The sequence below is a fragment of the Pollachius pollachius genome, assembly GCF_949987615.1.
Source record: "Pollachius pollachius genome assembly, chromosome: 18".
In the NCBI taxonomy this organism is placed as follows: Eukaryota; Metazoa; Chordata; class Actinopteri; order Gadiformes; family Gadidae; genus Pollachius; species Pollachius pollachius.
In genome coordinates, this window is record NC_136951.1 from 20,900,120 (window position 1) to 20,927,940 (window position 27,821).

Genomic DNA, 27,821 nt, shown 5'->3' on the forward strand with positions numbered 1-27,821 from the left:
ATTATACAAAGGGAGAAAATAACTGCTGACAGCTTCCAGGAGTGGAGCCTAAACAGCTTTTCTTACCTCCAGTTTATATTTATTCGTTTGTCTTTATTAGGTATTTCCTTTTTTTATCGGATTGAAGTTGCAGTCAAACCTTCGAATGTAAAACCCGTAGTAAGAACTATTGTTCCAATTTAAATGTACTCAGCGATGCTGCAGGGCTTGGCAGCTTCTCTACACGCTACACGTCAGGCAGACCGCTGACCACCATCCTGTTTGCCTTTCCCTGTCGCCCCCACTGTCCCTCCGTATCCCCAGTGCCTCTGTTTCCTAGCATAATTAGCCTAGTTCCTTGGTATACTAAAAGCTGTTTACGTCCTCTGTCTGTTAAAAAGATTCATTTGTTGTTCTCCTCTTAAGTCATATTCTCAAGTGCAAGTTTTCTCATTATGTGTCGTGTGTGTGTGTGTCTGTGGAAGTGTGTGTTTGTGTGTGTGTGTGTGTGTGTGTGTGTGTGTGTGTGTGCGCGCATGGAAGCGGCCACACGCATTTCCTCTGTTATTGTTTTTAGTTTCTTCCTGATGACTGTCTCGACTATGGACACACTCCGCTGAGCATATAAGTATTGTTTTCTCCCCTCCACGTCCCTCTCCCCGTCACTCATCTGTGTGTGTGTGTGTGTGTGTGTGTGTGTGTGTGTCCAGGCTAAGCATCTGGAGGTGAGGGAGGCGGAGCTGAGGAAGCAGGATCTGTTCTACCGGCAGCAGGTGGCCCGGCTCGAGGAGAGGGTGAGTGGGTCTGCAGCACGGCGCACACAACACACCACACGCACAATACAACTCAGAGGCACACAACACACGCACAAAACAACTCAGAGGCACACAACACACGCACAAAACAACTCAGAGGCACACAACACACACCACACGCACAATACAACTCAGAGGCACACAACACACACCACACGCACAATACAACTCAGAGGCACACAACACACACCACACGCACAATACAACTCAGAGGCACACAACACACACCACACGCACAATACAACTCAGAGGCACACCACACGCACAATACAACTCAGAGGCACACAACACACACCACACGCACAATACAACTCAGAGGCACACAACACACGCACAATGCAACTCAGAGTCACACAACACACACCACACGCACAATACAACTCAGAGGCACACAACAGGACCACCGCACCACAATACGACCCGGCTCGAGGAGAGGGGGAGTGGGTCTGCAGCACGACACAAACAACACACCAAACGCACAATACAACTCAGAGTCACACAGCACAACATCATGAGACGTGGAGGCACATCACACAACAGCAAGGGACAATGCGAGACATAACAACCCACCGTTACTTACTCCAAGTCATCACAACAACTCTCACAACTCCCTGCCCCTCGAACACTGCAGCTTCCACAATACAACGGGGAAATCGATGCCAAGGGGAATCTCACACCATGCAATGAAATGTCAAATGGAAACACAGATCAAATCCTCCCACCTTGTAACGTCATGTCGCAAGATACTGTAACAAGTAAGCCCAACTTCTGAGTTAGTGTTTGCTGAAACAACGACAAAGTAGTCCAAAAGAGATACATTTTCGTCCAATTGTTGGTTTTGGTCACAATATTTCTTCTGTTAGTGTGTAGCTCAAAAAAGTTATTATTCTGAGGCTGATCAAAATTACCCAACGCACAATTTTGTTTAGGTTTGCATTTTAATGAGGCAGTTTCTACCATCTTGCTGCAGTTTATTCCAATGTCGCATTCAGCTTCATCCTTGTTTAATTGGGGTTGCACAGATTCAGAACACTGTAAACTCGTTCTCTGACACGGTAACATTCATCTGAGGAGATAAACATTGATACAAAGGGTTTGAAGCTAGGTTTGCCTTAAATCTGTTATGTGTCTGTTTTGTGTTTAGTAGAGAAACACCAAATCTCTCTTTAAATCAGACCTCAGCCTTTGATCTTCATCCATATGAATAATAGAATACAAGTTCCCGCCCGATATTGTGTTATTATATTTTACCTCGCTAGTTGTATTTCATTGGACCATTATGGCCTTAAGTGGGCTGATTATATTACCCAGAATACCCTACCCATCTTCTCAGAATAATGATGTCATCTGTATTTATAAGATGCTACGCCACACTCTGCGGTGGCGATGTTAGCAACATCCACACACACTCACTCACAGAGAGACTTGAAGTGATGGAGACACACAGGTGCATACTGATGCCTGTACACTGCCCAAGGTTGGAGTTGTGTTGTTTCTGCTGCAGCTTCAGAAACATCCTGGGGTTATGTGATTCTTTCCCTCATTTTTCCTTTTTCTTTCCTCTTGCCGTTTACCTCTTCTTTAACATCTCAAGGGGAGACTCCCGTTCTGTGTAGATGCCCCCCCTCCTCTCTCTCAGTGCATTCACATCAAACAAGCTTCATCCAGAATGTGTGACCTCAAAGCATCTCTCTCTCTCTCTCTTGCACTCTCGCTCGCCCGCTCTCGCTCGCTCTATCGCTCTCGCTCGCTCTCTCCCTCTTAAACAAACCAAATGTCAGTCAGAGTAGATTAAAAGTAATGAAAATATTGCTACACGTAAAAATCCTCATCATTGCCTTTAATGACGTATTCTATTCAGTATTTAAAATCCAGCCCCTCAATGATGATTATTGTAATTTGAAACGGTTCAACGTGATGTTCTTGACCTTTTTGTTACACACTGCCCCCCCCATCACTGAAGCCTAGTGGCGTATTGAGTGACTGCCAGACGTGTGTCAGTAATTGGAGGTGCAGTGGCCTGTACAGTCCAGGTAGGCCCCATTGGAGGGCCTAGGGCCCAGGTAGGCCCCACTGAGGGCCTAGGGTCCAGGTAGGCCCCACTGAGGGCCTAGGGTCCAGGTAGGCCCCACTGAGGGCCTAGGGCCCAGGTAGGCCCCACTGAGGGCCTAGGGTCCAGGTAGGCCCCACTGAGGGCCTAGGGTCCAGGTAGGCCCCACTGAGGGCCTAGGGCCCAGGTAGGCCCCACTGAGGGCCTAGGGTCCAGGTAGGCCCCACTGAGGGCCTAGGGTCCAGGTAGGCCCCACTGAGGGCCTAGGGCCCAGGTAGGCCCCACTGAGGGGCTAGGGTCCAGTCCCAAACACACAATGGATTGTTGAGAAAGAAAACTCCACATGCATGTTTTTTCCCCCCAGCATGCATCGTCAACTCAAACGTGAAAAAGCTGGGCTCAAACGCAAGGAACGCATGACGTCTTTGAAGAGTGAAAAACGTCACTCTTTACATTTTGTGCGTGAGGCGAATGGACGCCATGGTGGGCGCAACCTGCGATAACGTCTGGTGAGGAGGAGGGGATGAGAGGGAAGACGAGAACAAAAAGGGGTGGACGAAAGACAAACGGGAAGAATGAAGACCAAATAAATGGAGGGAACTGGGAAAAACAAAAAGGGAACAAGGAAAGGGAAGTGGCTAGAAAGGAGAATGATAACGAATGAAAATCGAAATGCCATCGCAACAAACCGCATCATTCGCCCCGATGCTTGCAATATGGCGTTGCTGGTTTTGGACGTACACCGCGCGGAGGTCGGTGTGAGTTGCGGTTGTAAACGCATAGTAAGGGGATCTAGACAACACAAGTGATTATTGACCTCGTGCCGTGGTCATGAATCAACCATATTGCCCCCCCGGTCAATATCCCGTAAACCTCTGTGTCAACAAATCACCTTCACCCTGCGGAGAGAGGGAGGAATGGAGGGAGAGAAAGGGAGGGAGAGAGGGATAGGGAGAGAAAGGGATGGAGAGAGGGAGAGAAAAGGATAGGGAGAAAGGGAGAAGGACAACAAGAGAGGTCTCCTTGAGGTATTCAAAGTCTTGGAAAAAGGGTAAGTAATGATATAAGGCTTTAAAAGTTAATAATAATAAAGGTTAATAATTACATTCAGAAAAAGAGTGTGCCACTTGTGCTGCAGAATCCAAAGCGCCAGTTCTGAAGCTGATTCTGTCAGAAGCAGTCAGTTGGAACCGATGGTTGGAGGAACTTGACGGATGGTCGATGATTTGTGTGTCCGGACATGGGAATTAAATGGACCTTTAAGAGGTATTAAAACGGTCTTAAAAAGTCTTAATTGGAACTCGTTGAAACCTGCAGATACCCCTAGGGAGGGAGGGAAAGGAAGGGGGAGAGAAGTGATGGAGCAGAGCCACAAGTTTGACGAGGACCATCAGTGGTTGCTTTTGATTATATTTTCCGGCAAAGTCGGGGTGACATAATCATAGACAAAATGGCCGATAAGAATTATTTGAAATAAGCAGAGTGGACTTAACTGAGTCACCAGGGAATTAAGATAGTGTAGATGAGTAATTATTAATAAGCAAAAGAGAAAGGGTATGAAGAAGCGACTAATTGGCTGACGGTACAGTAACAATATGAAATGTAATTTAATTATGAATATGGAGAGTGTGGTGGAGACACAGGTGGCAGTAAAGATGGGGGAGGCAGAGAGAGAGCGAGCGAGGTAGTAAATGAATAGAACGAGGAGTTATGAGCAGCAGCAAGGGGCTGTGGAATCGACGACACCTCTGCTAGCTTTGATCGATTTTATGGACTTGGATTTACATGATAAATGCACTATACTTTCAAAGTGCCTTTCCATCAGTGGACTGCACAGTTGGCCTTTTGTATGTGGATGTCCTCTGAGAAAAATGATATGAATGATGGTAAGGAATATGAGCAATACTCTTTTTCAGAAATATTGATACACAGAGAAATAATGACGACCGGCCGAAGGGAACGAATGGTAGCATCTTTTATGTTTGTTTTTGATCCTCACTCTTTCAACCAGCGTGGCCGTTGTGGTTGGTTGCATAATGCGTGTTATGGTGTTATGGTAGTGTGTTTTGATGCCATGGTATTTTAATGCTAGTTTGTACTTTCTGCAAATACGTTTATTTTCCTTCCCCTCACCGTTCCCCCACTCTCCACTTGTTCCTCTTTCCCACTCGCATTCTTTTTCTATGCCACAATTTATTTTCTGTCTTCCTTCTTCAACAGTAATTCTCCCGTCTCCCCCCTCTGTTCTCGTGGTCCTTCCTCCTCCGCTCTTCCCTCCATCCTTGTTAGACCTCACACACACACACACACACACACACACACACTGAGAAAACCTAAGAGAAGAAGTAATGGTGAGAGAGAGGCAGAATAAGAGTCTGATCTATATTACACGTCTGGTCCAATCCAACATGGCAATTCATCAGAGGGGCTTCCACTGACAGGCCATCAACAGGCCGCACAGACGGACCCCAGCCTGCTGTCACCAGCACTGGCCAGTTGCCGCGGTCGCCAAATAGCCCCTGAAAACAATATCTATATCTATATATTACATTTTCACTCAATACCTGCCCTGCTGTAAAACAATCTCATATTTAACAATCAACTGGGGCCCTTTTTTTTTCTTTTCTGTCTCACAACGTCTCTCTCTCTCTCTCTCTCCCTCACTCCCTCTCTATCTCCCTCTCTCTCCCAGCTCGCTTGTCTCTTCTCGTTTCTCTGTTTCTCTATTTCAGAGTTTTTTGAGCCGTGTTTGCTTTTTTCCCTGTGACTTTTTGTTCAGCGTTGATTTTATTTCATTTTCCTCGCCACCCTCCCCATTTTTCTTTCTGTCATTCTTTCTTTGGCGTTATGTATCGATGAAATTGGATTTCTCTGCTCTCCTAGGAGGAACAATCATGGCAACAATTGCTATCTCATAGGAGTCGCAAAGCACTCTCCGAGGAAGAAATACAGGAGGAAGAACATTAAGAAACAATAATGGCTTCACACGCTCTCTCTCTCTAACTCTCTCTCTTTATTCCTGTTTCTTTTCAAACCTTCCATTTCCTTTCTTTCTCCATTTAAAGCCAGCGTACACACTTTGGAGAAATAAGACAGAGTCAGCTCGAGTTTGAAAGTATCCAACCGAAAAATGCCCTCTCTCCCTTCAGCCCCCCTGCTACTCCCCAAACACTGGAAGACTCTGTTGACACACAACGAGCGCACAGGCAGAGTGTGTGTAGGTAGGTAGACAGACAGACAGGTAGACGGAGAGGTAGGTAGCCGGACAGCCAGGTAGGTAGGTAGACAGGTAGGGCCTTTATGTGGGGGCTGAACTCGGTGCTACTAGCCACCGCCGGGGGTCCAGCACACGGCTCCTCCCGCTCAGCAGCAGATAAGAAGTAGAAGCCCTGGGAAATGATTAGTCCCACTCATTAGGAAGAACGGAAAATCAAAGCAGAGCAAAACAAAGCTGTTGTTTAGTCTCCGGGTGCGGCGTGGGTCTGCGTGGTGACGGTGGCGCTGGGGGTGCATTAGCTCTAATGACTTCCATCTATCTACGACCCCCCCCTCGCTTTACTGTCTGCTGCTTCTGCTACGCATCCAGTCCTCTGTGGATGAGGGGTTTATTGTATGGGATCCAGGGCTTTCAACAGTATTTTTTTTGATATTGTGTAGATTATTTGAATATGTGAGAGTTCATAGTTCAGTATCTGTTGATTATTTGTATTTCTATACAAGTAACAATCAGTATATCAATTAGGGAGGCATGGTATTCATCAGTCTGTCTGCGTTCTGTGGATGACCTTTATTTTTATATATACATTATGTATTAGGGATTCATGGTGTTGAACTGGGTTTCTTGTCCCCTCTGTTGATTATCACATTAAGGACCCATTCAGTACCCCCCCCCAGTTTAACCAGTAGGGACCACTTAGTACTGATCAAGGCACACTTGTTGTTCACATGTTTATTAAAGAAGAACTGTTTACCCCAGAAATGGATTTATTTTTTAGGGACCAATTGAGCGTGGTCTCCCTCTCTCTCCGCTAATGGGAGATCAGGGGCCCTTGACCAGGGGCCCTTGCTCAGGGGCCCTTGCTCAGAGGCCCTTGTCCAGCGTCCGTTTCTGAAGGCCAGGGCCTCACAACTCCCGCATTACACACAACACACTGTCATGCGGATTACTGGACGTTTGTCAGCTTGATTTCACACAAAGTGTGCGTGTGTCTAAATGTTGGCTCCCTAGTCTGGTCCATCCTAGCGGGATTGCTGGTAGAAATGTTTTTGAGGGTGCTCGGTTTTTTATAGCGGTCCTTTAAGTGTGTGTGTGTGTGTGTGTGTGTATGTGTGTTGTGTGTACACTTACTGGTCGTGCAATCACTGTCACACATGGCCTTTTGTGCTCCCAGTCGAATTACAGCCGTGATTAGTGCCAGCAGTGCCATTTGGGGAGGTATTATTACTTCACACTTAGTATTCCAAACAGATACTAGGGCTTCAATTCCCTCTCTGGCTCACTCTATCACTCACTTACTGTCTCTCCCTCAGTCTCTCTATCTGCGGCTCTCGCTTTCCATGGCTCAATCTCAGAGTGCACACACGCCGTCACCCAACTAACCCGCAGAAATATACTTTTGTATTCTGTGAAGATATTTGTTGTTCTGAATCTCTGTTTGTTGACATTGAAAACACATTAGGTATAATGTGTAGAGAGGGCTTCTCAAACGATAGAGGCAGTCCCTAAGAAATGGACTTTCCTGCGAGTTGTTTGTTCTAACTTAAACTTTAAACTCTAAACTTTTGTTTCGTATTTTCCGTCTCCATCGTAAATCGTATCACATAAACTGGAGATGGCTTCTCAAACCGCACTACACACCCCATATGAAATAAACCTCATGTTAGTGTATATATATTAGGTAAGTTCTACGTTTGCTCTTCAATAACATTTTGCCAGATCTGTTTTATTAAACCGATATTTCCACTATATATTAGCACAACCGTATTACATTGAAAGAGGGCAACGCCAACCCAGCTTCAAACACCAGTCAAACCCACTCCTCCCATTAGTGTCCCCACCCCCGACTCCGTCAGCGGCCCCGTCGGCGCTGTCATGTCCCATCATCCTCCGACTCTATAACCCAGAGTATGGATCTCCTGGCAGCTCCTGTTCATTCCTATTGATCGCTCCTGAACCATGATGAATGTCCTCTTAGCGGCCGGGGGCCTGAGAGGAGGCGCGGGGCCCGGATTGATCAGACCTGAAGTGTATCGCTATCGACGTAGCTTTAGTTAACAGTTTGCCGCTGCGCTGCACGAAATTATTTGCGGACCAGTAGTCGTGTTTTCAATTTGAGGGGGGGTGGGGGGGGTGACTGCACCTGTAGGTTGCCCAAGAGCAATTACCCTCCTTTATCTCTTAGTTTAATCATCGGAAGGGAAGGGGTTTCAAATCGACCAGTAACCGTCAACCACTGGGGGCTATGAATAGGTAACAGATTAAACCATATAGGGCTCAATATGATATATAACAATAATAATACACCTATTGCTCAATATGAGCTTTATACGAGCTTATATAATAATATAATAATAATAATAATAATTATAATAATAATAATCATAATATACCTATTGCTCAACGTGAGCTTATTGTGTTTCCATTGAACACCAATAACGTCCGGACCATGCGCGCGGAGGCAGGGAGAGGATGCTCTAGGCAATGCGCGACAGTCCAATGTACGGTACGGCCTAGCAGGGCAGACCTAGCACCACTGCACTAAGCCTTCCCCTGCACAGCAGCGCTCCATCCAGTTATATCTCACACCTTTTATAGCTTCTGCCATCGATCACATGAGAGCTGACAGCCACTGGGGGGGGGGTAACCCCAGCTCCCACAGCACTAGGAGCCTCGTGGTTACTATACGACCGTGTTGGACCAGGCAATTGGGGTGGAGTGGTCCTGCCGGGGTCCTCTTTGATACGGGTCACCGGGTCGGGGGGGCTTGTTGTTGGCTCGCCCCCCCGTTGTCTACTGGGATTTATGTTTACACACGCGGACACACACATGGGCACACACACAACCGGTCTGCGTACAATAAACAACATCAACGCCTTAGCAGCAGAAAATACAGGCATCACAACGAATCCCAATGAAACGGTGCGTGCTTACAGCCTGCGTCTAGCCGGGTTTCACGGCTGTCATAAATCCCGTGCCATGCAGGGTTTAATTTATTTTTTACCCACTCGGCCCTCCTACACAGCGGCACTTAGACGCATTTACCGCCCACGCAAGACGCGCCACTTAAACACCACACTAAGTTAATCCCCGCCTCTCTCCTCCCTCTGACAACCCAACGCCCATCTCGGAAATTACCCCCCCCCCCCCCCCCCCCCCCCCCCCCCCCCCCCCCCCCCGCCCTACAGAGAATAAGAACAGTGAACTCAATCTCCCTCTCCATAAAGTTTTATTGTGGCTGGGGAAGGCAGGGACTGATGGCATAGGTGTGGCACTACTGTTAACCTCCACCCACACCCCCACACACACACCCCCCCCCCAAACACACACACACACACACACACACACACACACACACACACACACACACACACACACACACACACACACACACACCCCGGTCCTCCAGAGGAATAACGCTCACACGACTTCCAAGGCTTTCAACGAAAAGTGGCTTCAAGTCAGACATAAATAACCTGGTTCCACGGAGACGTCTCTCTGACGTCGCCATCGCAGTGAGGGCAACACGGGGCTTTTCCTTTGTGTTCCTTCACTGGCTTTCCCCCCGTTCAAGTCCTCTCTCTCTCTCTCTCTCTCTCTCTCTCTCTCTCTCTCTCTCTCTCTCTCTCTCTCTCTCTCTCTCTCTCTCTCTCTCTCTCTCTTCATCTACAGAGTGCCCAGTTCTACAAGGTCACCACGGAGAACTACCACAAGGCCGCAGACCAGGTCAACGGCAAGTTCAGGTCAGTCCCAAGGCAGAGGAGGATTATGAGCTTGTATTAAAGTTTCACATGTGATTACCATGACACAATTACTGAAGTCATGGTAAATCGTGTTGGACCCTGGATATCTCTTGAGTCAAACAAGTCTCCATCAGAACCAGGGCTCACTGAACCCTTTGGATCTGAATGCTGTGTCCTCCCGTCCTCTGAACCCCGGTGTGGCCCCTGTGAACCGTCTCACTGCCCCCCAACAGCCCCAGTGGAACACTGGACATCCAACCAGAGTGCACCGTCTTCTCAGCACCAATCGATGCCCTGTACCGTTCATGGAGAGTGCACGGGCTCCGGGGGGAACGGAAGCCCCAGACTGCTTACCGAGCTAACGCACGCTTCACACCCAGCGGAGACCCACACACACGCTGGCCCCCGGGAGTACGGCCCCTAGTGGCACCTCCACGGGGCCCTTAGTCTGGCTCACTGGCAGGGGCCCCTGCCGGCGGTGTATGAATGGGTGAATGCAATAACGCGTCATAGTAAAGTGTTTTGAGTGACCCCATGTTATGAGAGTGCAATATAAATGAAGGTCATTTACCCTTACCAAAGATGTCTTTGCTGTCTGCTGGCGCCCAGTGAGCTGCTCACCGTAGTTCCGTCACACCGCGGGGTGCTATTACCCGCGGCGGTGCTATTGCCCGCGGCGCTGTGTTTCGGGAGTGAGCTGTCGTTGGGGTAGCAGCGCGTTGGCTCCAGGCCGAAGGCGTGTAACCAGAGACGAGGCGGCGGACCACGCGGTTCATCTCCTTACCCAGAGCCCATTAGGCGCTGCGGTGTGGCCGGGAGAGTGGCTGAGGAGCCCCCCCCCCCACTCCGGGCTCTCCTCCCGGGGGCTAGGCTAATCCCGTTAGCTTGTCATTAGCCAGCGCTAACGCCGGGATCATTGTCTCCCTCAGAAATGCTGGAAACTGATTAGCCCCGGCCCACGGGTCGGGCGAGATCGAGGCGGCCAGGACAGAGACATCCCAAATCGCATTAAAGGAAAGAGGGGAAAAATACTGTGGGATGGCATTAGCCTAGCGCACCAGCACTAACTGCTAGCGAATGGCGGGCTAATGTGCCGGTTAGTCATGTGACGTCGAGCCCTGTATGGTGAGCTGCGATTGGTTGATTGGATTAGGGGGGATGCATTACCCGGCTGGTGATTGGATTAGAAGGGGCCGGGATGCCGTGTCTGTGCGTATGCGTGCTTATGTGTGTGTCTGCGTGCGCTAATAAAACTGCAGTGAGGTCTGGTGTTACAGCAGTGTGGGATCTGAATAACGGTGATTTAGTTTCATTGAGTGCGTTCTGTGCTCTCCCCCCGTTTGGAGGAATCTGAAGTGCATGTGACGTTAATGTTCACATGCAGAAGAGAAATCCCCTCTAGCTGAATGTTGTTTTACTCTTCAGGGCTTGTGTGTGTGTGTGTGTGTGTGTGTGTGTGTGTGTGTGTGTGTGTGTATTTCAGTTTTCTTTAAATGGACCGTCTGTGCCCCCGCCCCCTCCCTGTAGATATTTGCTGTGCTCGATCACCCTCTTCTCTCTCTCTCTCTCTCTCTCTCTCTCTCTCTCTCTCTCTCTCTCTCTCTCTCTCTCTCTCTCTCTCTCTCTCTCTCTCTCTCTCTCTCTCTCTCTCTCTCTCTCTCTCTCTCTTCCCTCCCCCCCCCCCTTGCCTCCCCTCTATGACAGAAAGCTATCAGAGATTAGATGTTATCGCGGTGCGGTTGAATAAAAATAAGACGGGATAGTTTGTCTCATCGCCTTTTGATTTTCCCCTCAAAATTGAAATGCCCTCCAGAGAGGAGACGGGGGCCAAGGAGGGAGACAGTGGGCCGCACTGGAGGGGATTTGCATACGTGCCTGTGTTATGGGGGGGGGGGGGGTGCAGTTTGATATGATAATACCCCAGCGCTTAGTGAAAATACGTCAGCAGACGTCTTATTTTATTCATTAGGTCTTCATCTTCTCCAGCGTCTGAGTTCAAGGCGGGCACTAATGAAATTGAGAGGTGGTTGCGCTGCGGTTAGGCCTGATGAGGATGGCGTAGGTAAGAGGTGATTAGGTGACGTTTTGATTACAGCTCAGGAATGAGACTGAGCGCCTTAACGAAGGGGGACGGCAGACGAGGCCCATGTCGGTTTTAGTTGACGAATGTATCATCTTTTTTTATCACGTGAGTCTGATGTTCCCATTTTTATTTATAATTAGCGAATCTGAATACGATTTTATTAAATCTGAATAATAATACTATTGCTATAATATTACATTTTATATGGTACGAATAAATGTGGATATTGGCATCCCTAAACTTAGCATTTAGGTTTCCCATCCCTAAACTGGGAAACCTAAATGGTAGGTTTCCCAGATTGCCCGTCTTTCCGGTTGTTTCTCTGTGTGCATGTTTTTCCTGCTATTTTGAACGAGGCTTCTGAATTCCCAAAGGTGTCAGGGAAAGCAGTTTTCAGGGTAGACGTGACCTTTAGCTGGTTCCCTCCTCCGCCTTGGATTATACAAGGTGCTCTTTTCATACGGTATGGTGGGTAGTGCTGCACGATTAATCGAATCGCAATCGCAATATCAGCCTTTGGGAATGTTTAATCGCAAAAGGGTGCGATTTATTAAAAATATATATATATATGTATTTTCTTATTAATTCTATTTATTTTATTTAGTTGTACAATTGAGAAAAACTAACAAGTTTGCACAGCAGAAATGCGTTTATTTTGAAAGATATTTTTTTAATTATTTTTTTTAATTTTGTAAAATATTGTTATTTAGAAAACTGTACTGTACACATTTTTTAGTTTCTGTTTTTTTTATGCTAGTTTAAGTTTGTATGTTTGAGTTGAGAAAGAAACATTTTAAAATGATCAGTAATCTGTGTGCATTTTCTTTGATAACCAAGGAAGTAGACTCATGACACCATTTGTTTATTATATCGCAATCGCAAATCGCAATATTGTCCACAATAATCACAATATGACTTTTTCACCAAAGCGTGCAGCACTAATGGTGGGTTGGCGGTTTGGTACGCTTTTGATCAGCAATTGTGGAATAAAACATTTTGTATTTAGATTCATCCTGATCTGGTCTCCAGCAGCATATGATAACCTAATCCTAACCCTAGTGCCTGCTTCATATAAAGGAGTGTGTGTGTAGGCGCCGTGTATGTATGTGTGTGTGTCTGTGTGTGTAGCTGTCATGTATATGTGTGTGTGTGGTGTATTGGGCCGTGTGTGCATGTGTGCGTTGCAGCTCCATAGTGCCGCCTCCTCCCCTGGCGTTCCCGACCGGTTTCGTCCGGAGAATGATGGAACGCTCCGAGCCGCGACGCAGCTCCGCATCGCTCTGACCTCGTTTCCTCCGTGTAGCCGCCGCCGCCGCCGCCGCGCACGCCCAGCACAACACACACTCCCCTGGACCCTCGCTCATACACACTCACCTATCTGAGCGTATGAGTGTGTTTCTACGTTACATTTGTCTTTGGAATTTAACTTTGTTTAGCTGTGTGCATGCATACCAGTGCATACTGATATCCTCATAGTCCTTTGTCTACATTGTTTATTATTTTTAAACATATATTTGCCTTCCCTGCACCCCCCCCCCGCTGGCCCCTGACGCACTGGAACCAGGCGCCGATTGAGATGATGGATTCGCGTTCCCGTTCTGAAGCCATTATTCAGGGCCTCTGACCTTGGTCCACTTCCCTTTATACATGCGGCTGAACAGCGATAGCGCCATCACAGAGAACACAGATACACGCACGCGGGTCAGGCTTATATTCATCCTGCGTGTGACACCTTGTGGGAGATAAGACTCCCCGCGGCTGGGCGGACGGCGGCGCTATCTCCGTCTGCAGCTGATTCATATGCAGCGCTGCCCGCGACCGCTTGTTTATCCACTATTGAGGCGTGGTATCACACTGTCCAGCCCCCAACGCATGACCTTTATTATTATGCTCTCTGGCACTCTCTCGTGTGTGTGTGTGTGTGTTTACCTGAAAAATCCCAAGCATTTGAGTACACAGGTATACATGCATGCCTCTGCGTGTGTGTGTGTGTTTGCACGATGTCTACGATGTCTGCGCACGCAGCCATCTGAGCGTAGTCTTCTAAAGGCCGCCATCACCCAGTGGGCCTTCAGTCAGACGTCCCCCCATGGAGGCTGACGGCTGGAGGTGTTGGTGGTGGGGGGGGCTGATAGGCAGGAGATTATGTAAGAGGAGGGGAGAAAGCCGGGCTGAGCGGTGCTAAGCCGGCTGTCAGCGTAACCTTTCCCTTCCGCCCCCAAACCGCCCTGTCCAGGACGGGGCGGTGCAGAGACCAACAGAACGGTGACACGGTGATCTCCTAAAGAGGGCTCTCCTTCTGCCTCTGATGTCCACATGCCTCCGTTATCGTCCTCTCAAGTGTGTGTGTGTGTGTGCGTGCGTGCGTGTGTGTGTGTGTGTGAGAGTATGTGAGTGTGAGTCTGTTTTAAAACGGGGGAAGATGTGATGGGGGGGTCAAAGGTTAATGCGTCTCTAATGTCTCGTTTAATCAGTGCAGTCACTCGTTTTATTTTTGGAATTAATATTTATATCATTTAAGACTGAGGCGTCAGTTTCTTCGCACACCCATTCATGCGCACACACACATGCACACACACAAACCCAGTAGGGTCACTGCAGCGTGCGTAAAGCAGTTTGGAGGTAGTCTGCTGGATGTAACGGGTGGCCCCCCCACGGCTCCAACACGCCCCCGCCCTGACACTGAGGAAGGCACCTTCCCCGTGTGTGTTCATCAAGCCTCCCGTCCGCCGCAGCGTCTTGTTAGCAGGCATTCGTCTCCATTAGGAGCTCTGACAAACAGGGCCTTCCTCAGACGGTCTCCCTTGGGGCCGGGGGTCGGCTGGGGGGGTGGGCTGTAGGGCGCAGCTGGGAGGGGCTGCCGTCTCGATCCCCCCGGTCCATCCCAGCAGAAGAGACGCCCTGCCGAGACGGGCCGCGCCGGCTGGTTGTTGGTCTTCCACTTTAGAGTAATTCCATTGTGAGTTGGCGCTGCGTCCATAAAGCGCTATATGAGGAGTGGCCTATTTACTCTATTGATCTGCACGGCGCGGTTAGCCGCTGACGCTAATGCTTGGGGACAACATGGGGCTTTTCCCATTCCTGCACTAAAGAACCCGTATGCATAACCTATAACGGCCTTGTGATGATGCTCCTCTTCCTCATTCTCTCCCTTATTCTCCCTTTTACTCCTCCTTGCTCATCGTCCTCCTCCCTGCTTCTCCTTTTCATTCTGCTCCTCCTCGTCCTAACTTTCCTCCTGCTTATCATTTTCTTCTTCCTCCTTCTCCCCTTCTGCTTCTCCCCTTCCTCCTCATCCTCCTCCTGCTCTTCATCCGCCTTCTCATCATCTTCCTCACTAATCCTCCTCCTCCTCGTCTTCCTCCCCTTCTCTTCACCCTCCTCTTCTTCCTCCCTCCTCGTCCTCTTCTTCCTCGAGGGAGAGCATAGGGCTGACCCCCCCCCCCCCCCCAGGGTGTGAAGGAGGGCCGTAGCTAGGCAACTCAGGCCCAGGGACGCCCCCGTCAGAGGGCACTGCGGCCACGAGTCAGTAACCCATCTGGACCCCCCCCTCTAGACCCTCCATCTAGACCCTCCATCTAGACCCTCCATCTAGACCCTCCATCTAGACCCCCCCTCTAGACCCTCCATCTAGACCCTCCATCTAGACCCTCCATCTAGACCCTCCATCTAGACCCCCCCTCTAGACCCTCCATCTAGACCCCCCCTCTAGACCCTCCATCTGGACCCTCCATCTAGACCCTCCATCTAGACCCTCCATCTAGACCCTCCATCTAGACCCATCTAGACCCTCCATCTAGACCCTCCATCTAGACCCTCCATCTAGACCCATCTAGACCCTCCATCTAGACCCTCCATCTAGACCCTCCATCTGGACCCTCCATCTGGACCCTCCATCTAGACCCCCCTCTAGACCCTCCATCTGGACCCTCCATCTAGACCCTCCATCTAGACCCTCCATCTGGACCCTCCATCTAGACCCTCCATCTAGACCCTCCATCTGGACCCTCCATCTGGACCCTCCATCTGGACCCTCCATCTAGACCCTCCATCTAGACCCTCCATCTAGACCCATCTAGACCCCCCTCTAGACCCTCCATCTAGACCCTCCATCTGGACCCTCCATCTAGACCCATCTAGACCCATCTAGACCCTCCATCTAGACCCTCCATCTGGACCCTCCATCTGGACCCTCCATCTGGACCCTCCATCTGGACCCTCCATCTGGACCCATCTAGACCCTCCATCTAGACCCTCCATCTAGACCCTCCATCTAGACCCATCTAGACCCCCCTCTAGACCCTCCATCTAGACCCTCCATCTGGACCCTCCATCTAGACCCATCTAGACCCATCTAGACCCTCCATCTAGACCCTCCATCTGGACCCTCCATCTAGACCCTCCATCTGGACCCTCCATCTGGACCCTCCATCTAGACCCTCCATCTGGACCCTCCATCTGGACCCTCCATCTAGACCCTCCATCTGGACCCTCCATCTGGACCCTCCATCTGGACCCTCCATCTGGACCCTCCATCTAGACCCCCCTCTAGACCCTCCATCTAGACCCTCCATCTAGACCCTCCATCTGGACCCTCCATCTGGACCCTCCATCTAGACCCCCCTCTAGACCCTCCATCTAGACCCTCCATCTGGACCCCCCCCTCTAGACCCTCCATCTGGACCCTCCATCTAGACCCTCCATCTAGACCGTCCATCTGGACCCTCCATCTAGACCCTCCATCTGGACCCATCTAGACCCTCCATCTAGACCCTCCATCTAGACCCTCCATCTAGACCCTCCATCTAGACCCTCCATCTAGACCCTCCATCTAGACCCTCCATCTAGACCCTCCATCTAGACCCTCCATCTAGACCCATCTAGACCCTCCATCTAGACCCTCCATCTAGACCCTCCATCTGGACCCTCCATCTGGACCCTCCATCTAGACCCTCCATCTGGACCCTCCATCTAGACCCCCCATCTCGACTCCCCCACTTCGACTCTCTCATTTGGACCCTCCCATCTCGACTCCCCCACTTTGACTCCCCCACTTTGACTCCCCCACTTTGACTCCCCCACTTTGACTCCCCCATGGCCTCTCAGCCACTCCTGGGCTGCAGAGGAAAGTACCAACAAAGTTTTCCATGTGACTCGGGGACATTTGTTTCTCCGTGTGCCCGTGTCTCCACACACACACACACACACACAGACACGTGCACATAAACACATACACAGACTCGCAAACGCAGCCACAAACAGACGCACAGGCTCTTAGTGGTAAAATGGGTGCATTCGAAGTATCATAAAAAGGCTGGGAAGACCACTTAGAGCTCTTACCATTTTCTTATATTGTGTAAGAAGTTGAGGCTTTTATTTGGTTGTAATTAAATAGTATACAGCAAGAGAGAGAGGAAGGAAGGGAGTGATGAGACGGATGGAGATGTAGGGACTGTTATTTAATACAGTAGTCTTCCTGTCTTTCAAAGTGGTACATAGTAGCTTGGATGTCCAAATGGTTGTAGAAGCTTTAGAGTAATAGATATAGTTTACATTTGTATTTTCATCTATTGTCTGTGTCCGTCTGTCCGTCCGGCTGTCTCCACGCGGCCTGTGAATGCCTCCAAACTCTGCACAAAGTCTTCCTAATCCCTCTTTGTCCCCAAATGATGTCATCCTTTGTTTGAATTCCGATCGCTTGCTCTCTCTCCGTCGCTCTATCTTTCTGTCTCTTTCTTTTCCTCTCCTTCTTTTTTGCAAGTCTCTCAGGATTACCGGAACCCTTCCTCTGTGCTCCGGCGGGGTCGTTCCCTGGGTCTCTCTTATCTCTCTGGTATTATTAACGTCGGTCTCTCTTCTCCATCTGCTCTGCAGGCTGATGGATTCCAGCGTGCTCGGGGTCACTTCGGGTCCCGCCTTTTAAAGAAGGGTGTTGTCGAAGCGCATGTCATTTTTCTCCTTAACTGGATCATTTATATTTATTTGTTCTGACACCCCGTCTTAACCAGGCTGGAACATGAGAGCTCTCTGAGAGAGTGCAGGCAGCGTGGGGGGTTATGTATGTAGTGCCGTCCCCCTTAACCCTATTAACCCCAAAGTGGAACCAAATGATGACAAATAGACAACCTGCCGATCGGACAACTCAATTTGTTGCACAGCGGGGTAATCCATACCGTGTGTGTGTGTCATCCGCCGCTTTGTCTTTCAAAGCAATATTTAAACTGGAATTGAGACGGATGAATATACAGCTTACCAGATGTCACCTAATGGGAGTTTCTTTAGTTTTTTGGTTGTTGTTCGTCTTCATCTTCTCACAGAGAAAGATGTATAGGTCTCATTCTAGCGCAAGGGTGCTCTGGGTGCCCTCAAGGCTCACTATTCGTCCAGGTCAATACGTATAGAAGCGTATAAATTGTCTTTAGGAACCAAGTCCTTTGATGCTGCACCCAAAGCCGAGGTTGGCATGTGCACCAGTGGATATATCGATATGATCTATATATATGTATATGTTGTAACGCCGTTTGAATCACTTCCACAGGGGGAAGATGACGTGTGTCCCCTCCGCGAACCACCCTCTGCTCACTCTCTCTCCACCTCAGGATCTTACCCTATCCTCTCTCTTCTCTCTCCCTTTTCTCCAGGCCTCCTTTGGCATTGGTTCTGTGTGTGTGTGTGTGTGTGTGTGTGTGTGTGTGTGTGTGTGTGTGTCCACACACGCGCCACCATTACCTTGAGACGGCGGTGCATGATGAAGCATCTCCTATCTCTCTCTCACCCTCGCTCTCTCCTGTGTGGTTAAGCTCTCTCTCCTCCTTGATCTAAATTTTTCACCTTTTCTCTTTCGCTCTCTTACCCCGTCTCCTTTTCTACCTCTCTCCGCTCATGTGCTCTATCGCTCTCTCTCGCGCGCGCGCTCTCTCTCTCGCTATCGCTCTCTCTCTCGGTCTTACTCTCTCTCTCTCGGTCTTACTCTCTCTCTCGCGCTCTCTCTCTCTATCGCTCTCTCCCTCACTGGCTCTCTCTCTCGCTCTCTCTCGCGCTCTCTCTCCCTTGCTCTCTATCTCGCTGTCTCTCTCTCTCTCGCTCTCTCTCTCTATCGCTCTCTCCCTCACTGGCTCTCTCTCTCTCTCTCTCTCTCTCTCTCTCCCCCCCCCTCACTGTGTGATTTCTGAAGCGGTGTTCCTGGATCTCTGCCATAAATACATATACGTTTATCTGGAAGGGGCCTTCCCCCCCCTCCCTCGCCATCCCCAGACCAGGGGAGTGGGGGGCGAAGACGATGCAAAGAAATGGATGAAGAAGAGGAGTGAGGCGGAAGGAAGGAAATGGACGGGGGAGGGGTAATGAGAGGGGGGGGGTAATGAAAGGGAGAGGGTTGTGTATTGAAACCTTTTAATGCTCCTGATGGTACAAAAGCCAGCCCCCCCCTCGATAGTACTACTATATACTACTGCCCTTTTTGGGTTTCAGATGCCTGTTTTTTCCATGTGCCAATACACACACAAACACACACACACCAATACACATACCAACACACACACACACAAGTGGCCAGATGTGTCCATTTCGTCGCCTCTGGAGAGTTGTATTAAATATCCCATGATCCTCTGGGGCAGGAGACACTGGAGAGTATGACAGAGGCTAGTGTTGAGATGCTGTTCTGGGTGCTTTGTTTCCCATGGGTTCATGTTTATTTAATGTGTGTGTGTGTGTGTGTGTGTGTGTGCGCGCCTGGAAGCAGCAGCAATACGAGGGCTGGGGAAAAGCAAACAGCAATTAGTGCTACCTTACCTGATGCCAATTAACCACAACAATGACCTCACACACCTTACAGCCAACCAGGCCATGCCCCTCCATACTCCCTCCCTACTCATCACCAGGAGGGAGTGCGTGTGTGTGTGTGTGTGTGTGTGTGTGTGTGTGTGTGTGTGTACATACACATACAGGCCTGGTGTGCTGCCGTTCATCGTGTAGACCGTGGCCTCAGACGCCTGATAGCCGTGTGTGGATGTAATCTTCATGTAGGAGGGGGGGGGAGGAGGAGGAGGAGGAGGGGGAGGAGGAGGAGGAGGGGGAGGAGGAGGAGGAGGAGGAGGAGGAGCACAGTGTTGTTGGCAGGGAGCTGGCGCTCGTCTCCCCGGTGGAGGATTGAGGGCGCAGCATGTGGTGGCACTAGAGACTCTCGCCGTGGAGTTAGCCTCGCTGTGATTAACGCTGCCCTAGGCAGGGGCCCCGGGCAGGGGCCCCTGCCCCACTGAGGGAAGGACCCCCAGCCGGCGAGGGCTAGGAAACACAATCAGTGGAGCAGGCTCCTATTGGAGGGCTGCCTCCCCCCCTTCTCTCTACTGTCCCCCTTTCACCATTCTAGTTTTTGCTCGTTCTCGTCTTCCTGCCTTCATTGACTCGCCCCTCCCTGCCTCATTGCTCCTTCTACTATAAAGAGGTTGTCTCTCATTCACTCCCTCCATCTCGGGCTTCCTTTCCGTCTCCCAGAATCAATGATTTTCCTTATGGTGGCTGTATGTCTCTGTGTGTGTGTGTGTGTGTGTGTGTGTGTGTGTGTGTGTGTGTGTGTGTGTGTGTGTGTGTGTTTCTCTCTCGCCCCCCTCCCCTCTCAGTCTCTCGCCCCCTCTCTCGGAGGCCATTAGCGGTGATAAACATGGCGGTTTTGTATCAGCGGGATGCACCTGGCATTAACGCCAGTGCTTAAGAAAGTAATTAGCGGGTGTGTGCGGCTCCCCCTCCTCCTCCCACACCCTGCGGCGCTGAGAACCAATGAGCTTTGGCCGTCCCTGGGAGGGATGGGCGGGGCCACAGCCCTGTCATCAGCTAGGGCCCCATGCAGAGCGATGGCCCTCATGGCTGTAGGGCCGATATCTCCATCAGCGCCCTCTGCAGTGAAGTGGGCGGAGCCTGCCCTGGTCCAGGTGATTGGCTGAACAACCCGGTTAGGATTACGGTTAGGTTAAGAATATGGTTAGGTTCAGGGGCTAAGGCTCTGGTTAGGTAGAACAAATCAGGTCTCTAGTTGGGATCGTGTGGTGACGTCCACATGTGTGGTTTTCCTAGTCTTTCGTGTTCTCGTTGTTCCTACCGCCGTCGCGCCAGGGGCGTCTCCGGGCTGCAGCCAGACGCTACTGGAACCTACGCTTCCCCAGGGAGCCTGGAGTTGGTAAGGCTCACAGCAGGGCTGCTGTGATACTATTCAGCAGCAACGTGTAAAGCCTCCAAATGGATCCTTTAGTTTCTGGACGGGTTTGAATATTATTGTACAATGTTGTTTTTGACATGGGGACATGTGGTATCGCAGGAGAAGAGGGGATGAAGAACAGCCCGTTGTGACGGGAGCAGACAGCCAGCAGACACGAACAGTGAAGGGAAGGAGAGAGGAGGAAGGTTGAGGGGGGCCCTCCATTTGGTTTAGTTCACTGACTCTTGGTCTCTTGGCCGAGGGCACTTCACTGATAGGTCTTTGCTCCTTGAAGGCGGGGTCTCCGCTCTTTAAGGAAAAATAAAAAACATGTAATGACACAAACACATATGGTCAAGCGGCCCGGCGCCAGCTTCCTGCTGCATTGCACCCTGGGTAATGACCCGTGCTACCCAATCCCTGGCTTCAGATCCAGCAGAGGGGGGATTTCTCTCTCCGGAGGGGCAAATCAAACATGTGATTGGGTCGACAGTGGCTCAGCTGCACCTAATATATCCCTGGGGTGTTGAACTGCTTACAACAGCAATATAACACACACACACACACACACACACACACACACACACACACACACACACACACACACACACACACACACACACACACACACACACACACACACACACACACACACACAAGGTCCCGAGTTGCAATGTGCCCTGACCAGTGGTGTGAACCCAAGAATGACACCGCCATTAGCATAATAGGCTAGCATGTGCAGGTGTCATCCATATAGATTTTATTGCGTGTATTAAAAGAGCTGCAATGGCATTTAGCACGGAGCAAATTAGCCCTGCTGTAAAATTAAAAACCTACAATCCTTGCTGATGAGGGCAAAAATCTGCTTGTTCTCCAAAATCCACACCTGGACCCCCCGATTACACGCAGCAGCGGTTTAGCCTAGCTGCTAACTCCATCAATCGGAACGCTGGTGTCTCATTAGCAGCGCTAGTAGAAGCGCTAATATCAGCGCTAGTAGCAGCGCTAGTCTTGGCGCTGCTACTGCTTCAGGGTGTCACGTCGCTAGGGCGTATTAGGATGCACGGTGTGCACAGCCGCCCCCACGGACGCTGTCGGACTGTAATAGCCACTTAGGGCACCCCAAGGTGACAGCTAACCTGTGTGGGTGTATTGTTGAGGGAGTCATTGTGAATCGATATTGATCTACTAGCAGCGAGTGGAATAATCAATAGTCTTTCAGAAGGTTGTCGCGGCTCTGATTCATCAGAGCCTGATTGCCTCGGCCGTCCCGCTGAACCGTAGTGTCAGCAGTATTATTACAGCGCTCTGCCCGGACCCCGGCCCATTGTCTGAGGGGCTGTATGGCGCGGTGGTCTTTCCTCTGCTCTCGTCTGCAGTCAACGGCCGAAGGCTCGTGTCACTCAGCATCGCGTCAATAGATAGCCGTATTCTGCTGAAGAAGAAGAGGACGATTCTAGGGACAGTCCGCACAAACTGTCCACACAGGGAGCTCAGTGTCCAGCCCTCCTAGTCCCTCTGTAGTCCGTCTGCGTTGTGGGGGTCACACTGCGGTGGGAACACCGGCTGGCCTCTGGGCGTCCTGACCTTCGGCCCCTGTTCGGGGGCCTCTGGCTCAGAGGTGGGGGGTCTGGATGGTGACAGGATGCAGCAGACAGTGGAGCACTGGTTTAATGACCGACCCGCCGTGGGCGCTAATGAACTTGTTTTATCACTTGTTTTAGGGATTCTACAAACCAATAACTATCCGCCCTGCAACACCGGTTTAACGTTCTCTAAATGCCACTTTAAATCAACTTTTAGTTTTGCAGACCTGTCTGCCCTGATCATCTTATGTATTTATTCATTAACAGCATTGTGTATATTTAGTAAGGATAATGGTTGTGTGGACTGGTCCTCATGGAGACGCTCGTCCACACAGCTGGTATTCTCTCCTTCCACTGGACTGCTTCCTCTCCAACAGACCCACCTCCCTCCTCGTCCTCCTCACCGTCTGTGTGTCCTTCCTCCGCCCCCTGTCCAGGCGCTATGAGACCCACCCCGTGTGTGCAGAGCTCCAGGGTGAGATCCTGAGGTGCTACCAGGAGAACGCCGGAAGGACCCTGCAGTGTTCCGGCATTGCCGCCCGCTACCTGGAGTGTGTCGACGGCTCCAAGCAGGTCTGTCTGCCTGTCTGTCTGCCTGTCTGTCTGCCTGTCTGTCTGTCTGTCTGCCTGTCTGTCTGCCTGTCTATCAGTCTGTCTGTCTGTCTGTCTGTCTGCCTGCCTGTCTGTCTGTCTGTCTGTCTGTCTGTCTGTCTGTCTGTCTGTCTGTGTCCACTTTTACTGTGTAACCCATCGATCCAATCTCCAAGTAACCTTGCCATCTTGTTTCCCGTCCAAAAGGACAACGATCCCTAACATGCACTTTGACGGGCAGCGGACCAGTGAGTGTCAGTGTGTGCTCCCAGTAGAGGGATCCCACTCCCAGTAGAGAGGTCCCACTCCCAGTAGAGTGATCTGACTCCCAGTAGAGGGGTCCTACTCCCAGTAGAGGCGTCCCACTCCCAGTCGAGGGGTCCCGGTCCCAGTAGAGGGGTCCCAGTCCCAGTAGAGGGGTCCCACTCCCAGTAGAGGGGTCCCGCTCCCAGTAGAGGGGTCCCGGTCCCAGTAGAGGGGTCCCGCTCCCAGTAGAGGGGTCCCGGTCCCAGTAGAGGGGTCCCACTCCCAGTAGAGGGGTCCCACTCCCAGTAGAGGGGTCCCGCTCCCAGTAGAGGGGTCCCGGTCCCAGTAGAGGGGTCCCACTCCCAGTAGAGGGGTCCCGCTCCCAGTAGAGGGGTCCTACTCCCAGTAGAGGGGTCCTACTCCCAGTAGAGGGGTCCCGGTCCCAGTAGAGGGGTCCCGGTCCCAGTAGAGGGGCTCAGAGCTGGTCCTGCTGTAGAGGCCCCCATGTGCTCCGTGTCCTCAGCCATCATGGTCCCAATGTGTCCCAACCCCGTAGAACACCTCCTTACCGCCTCCCTTCACACATCCAGATGGCCCTGCCATCGTACCGCACGCACACACACTTAGGCATACACACGCAGGCACGCACGGACATCCCACATACACAAAGCTAGCGTCTGCCCGCCACGGTCTCGTGCCTCCAGCCTGCGAGGCGCTTTCTGATTGGCTCAGCGGTGCCTGCATCCACAGCAGCCTGAAGCTCCACACCTCTAGGTCCATCTCCATAGCACCTGCTGTCTGTCTGTCTGTCTGTCTGTCTGTCTAACCTCACTTCTTATGACAAATGTACTTATTGTTACAATGCTTATTGTAAGTCGCTTTGGATAAAAGCATCTGCTAAATGTAAATGTAAAGTCTGTCTGTCTCTCTCTCTCTCTCTCTCTCTCTCTCTCTCTCTCTCCTTTATTCTCTGTCTCCGTTTCCCCGTCCCTCTTAAATGTTTTCTCTGTGGCATATGGTAATAGTAATGTTTTCCAGGCTACACATTACCCCCCCCCCCTTATGGATGCAATATACACAACCTGCAATGCCCTACAAGGCTGCATTAACATTCATAGGGCTTTTCTATTGGATATGTTTTTCACAATTTCATTGTTTTTCCGGAGAGAGGCAGGTATGCTTTGCTTGCCTACTCAGGCATTATTATTGCATTTTAAAAGTCAAATGTGGGCAGAATCTCACAGATATGTGTCCTATAAATGCCTTTATGTTTTATTCATCCCTTCAAGGAAAATCCGATGTTGCACTTATGTGTGTGTGCCTGTTTTTATGTATGCACCTCCCAGATTATCAGATGGAAGATGGCCTGGTCGGGATCATCAAGCGCTTTTGCAATTCACGCGCTTTCATGATCTTGTTAAAAGACAATATGCTAATCCTCACTTTATTCTGACGGTGCTGTTCTCCTTATCTCCTCCGCTCCTCTTGGAGTCAGTAGGCGCCCCTGAAGGAACAACGTGCGCCCAGAGCACTCTCTGTTTACCCTGCGGCTTTATCACCGCCCAGCAGCGTGGCGGGAAACGGAGACCAGGTGTCACATGACCTGACTTTGACCTCTCCAGGGGTCGAGGAATCAGATAACATGGCCGCCGCCTCCCGCCAGCACTTCTCTGCTCATAACCGGGGGGAATACGGCCTCTCTCTGACCCGTAGAGGGCGATTTGAACCCATACGTACATTGATCAGGATCAATCTACAGGACATAATTGCTTTTCAACTAAAATGTGTGCGTTTTAAGGTTTTGATTTTCCCCTTCTCCTCTCTCGTCCCTCCCTCATGACCTGCAAAACACAGATATGCTCTTTCCAAGTATTCCAGAGAAAACTCACACACACACATACACACTCACAGACACACACACACACACACACACACACTAATAGACCCTATAACGTTTCAATTTATTGTTTTTGATTGTTTTGTAAGGGGACTCTGCACTAACATCCCCACTGCTCTCCATCCCCGCCATTCACTTAAACCTCGGCTCTCTCCTTCGACTCCATCTTGTCTCCATCGCGGCTCCCTCCACCCCCACCCCGGGTCACATGACCAATGCATTTAACACAAAGTGGGCTCCAATAGCACTTGGAGAATAGGGAACCGCTGAAAGGAAAGGACTGATAAATTCAGGTTTTTTTTCCCTCTCTTTCTCTTTCTTACGGTCTCTCTCTCCCTCTTTCCCTCTCTCCCTCTCCACCTCTCCCCCTCTCCCTCTCCCTTTCTTACTGTCCCTCTCTCTCTCGGTCTGCCTCTGTATCGCTCCTCTGCCCCTCATGAATAGAAGTTTATCATGGAGGCTGATCCAGTGCCTCCATCTCTATGCTGGCCGCATGGCTGCCTCTCCCTCTCTCTCCCCTCGTCTCTCCATCTGCCTCTCCACTTCATATTTTCTCCTCTGACCCGTACCCTTCCCCTCTTCAGCTTCAACTCTCTACGGGCGCCTGGCTAGACTTTGTGGTTCAGGCTTTTTGAGGGAGCTGAAAGGCATTGGTGTTGTGTGCTTCTTTTCCTCTTTGCTTTGGCAGCGGTGCTGGTTACAAACCATTCAGTCTCTTATCTTTGGTAACACCTTTTTAGAGCTAAGAATTTCGGTAGTCGACTTTTATTGTCTCATTTATTATTGAACTTATTTTGCACGCCATCAAGGTATATTTCAGCAGTTAAATTGCGTGTCTTTTATTTTGATTATATCGAAGGCAGCCTGGAGACAATTTAAGTAACTGTCTTATTCACAGTATGGCTGAAGCCCATATTTCACTCTGCAATCGACAGACTAAGTGATGATTCGGACCAATATTTAGTGTGAAGTAATTGTTATTGGTGGTGTTTGTATTGGTGTAGACAGAACCGCCACTTCATGTCAGCATCGGGTTATTACCGGCTCCACACCTCTGGAGCCGCTCTGTCACTCTGTCCCTCTTTGCTTCTGTCTCCGTCCCGCTGTCCTCCTCCTCCAAGTGTTGTTATTATCCTCTTCTCCCGCTCTCCGTCGTGGATCAGACGCTCCTTCAGCGCGGAACGGTTCCTGACAGGAAGTAGAGAGCTACGGGAGAGGATATCCTGCCACTCACCCACACCTGTGTAGTCCTAACTCCCCCCCGTCCCTCCCTCTAATGACCCTCTCCCTCTCGTCTGTCTGCAGAACAAGTCGAGGAACGGAGGATAGAGCGGAGGAGAACGACCAGCCGGAAGGAACCGGCAAGAGAGAGGTTCTCCACGGAGGACCCGGCGTTAAGCGATGACCTCCCCCCCCCTCCAAGTGACCCCCCCCCCGTGGAGCGGGAGTGGGACGCGTCAGAACCCAGACACACACCAGAACCCAGCAGAACACCTGACCTCACCGGAACCGATCCAGACACGGGCGCCAGCGGAGAGCGGGAAATGAAGTACCGTTCTCCCCCCACAGACTCCTCCCCCTCACCCCCCCCCGACTCCTCCCCCTCACCTCCCCCCGACTCCTCCCCCTTCACCCCCCCGCCCTCCCTCGTCTGTCTCCCCCACAGTCTGACCACTGGCCTGAGACGCTGGAGTGACGAAGACGGGGTCCACCGCTCTGGAGAACGTGTGGAGACGGAGGGAACCAGGCGGAGGAGAACCGTGAATAAGGAACCACGCCGTAGAACCACGTCGTAGAACCACGTCGTAGAACCGCGTCGTAGAACCATGCCGTTGAACCGCGTCGTAGAACCGCATCGTAGAACCACGTCGTTGAACCTCACTGCCACCAGCTCCCCTCACAACCCCCCCAGGACGTCCCCCCGCCTATGAGAATAAACCGTTTACAAGTGCATGTATATTTGTAATCCACGCGTTCCGTTCTCTTCCCAACGCCATCCTGTTGCTCCACATGTTTTGTTTCCCGTTGCCATGGTACCCGCGCCATGCCTCCATGGTGCTTGTGGTGGTGTGTTTATATTAGGTTCCTGATGAACCTCCCTGCCTGTTGTTCCTATCTAAAGACGTTTCTGTCAATGTCTGCAGAAAGCAAATAAAGAGAAATTACGCACAAACTGTCGTTGAACTTTTGTCCGTATGAATATTTAGCGTGCTGCGTGGTGTCTGTTGTTGTTGTTGTTGTTGTGTTCGCCCACTCTTAAGGTTTGCCCATGTTTTGTTGAACGGAGAGCTCCTGTCAGAGGATTGGAGTCTGAGGGAGGCAACCCACGCTCCTGGGTGTCATGCACAACTTTTATTTTCCTCTAGCTTTTTTCCGTCTAGTTATTCACATTCCCTGAAGTACTTTCTGATAACACTGTCTGCT

General features: G+C 50.5%; 1 protein-coding gene across 2 annotated transcripts in view; it reads left to right on the plus strand.

The window, feature by feature from the left end:
- The window catches only part of chchd3a (coiled-coil-helix-coiled-coil-helix domain containing 3a), a 70,195-nt gene extending 42,636 nt beyond the window's left edge, over positions 1 to 27,559 (plus strand). For both annotated transcript variants that reach the window (XM_079755674.1, XM_079755675.1), the window contains 4 exons: positions 690 to 773; positions 9,734 to 9,804; positions 23,101 to 23,236; positions 26,703 to 27,559. In XM_079755674.1, coding sequence (XP_079611800.1) covers positions 690 to 773; positions 9,734 to 9,804; positions 23,101 to 23,236; positions 26,703 to 26,726 — 315 coding nt within the window. In that variant the 3' untranslated portion in view covers positions 26,727 to 27,559. The remainder of the gene's footprint in view (positions 1 to 689; positions 774 to 9,733; positions 9,805 to 23,100; positions 23,237 to 26,702) is intronic.
- Positions 27,560 to 27,821: the final 262 nt, after the last annotated feature.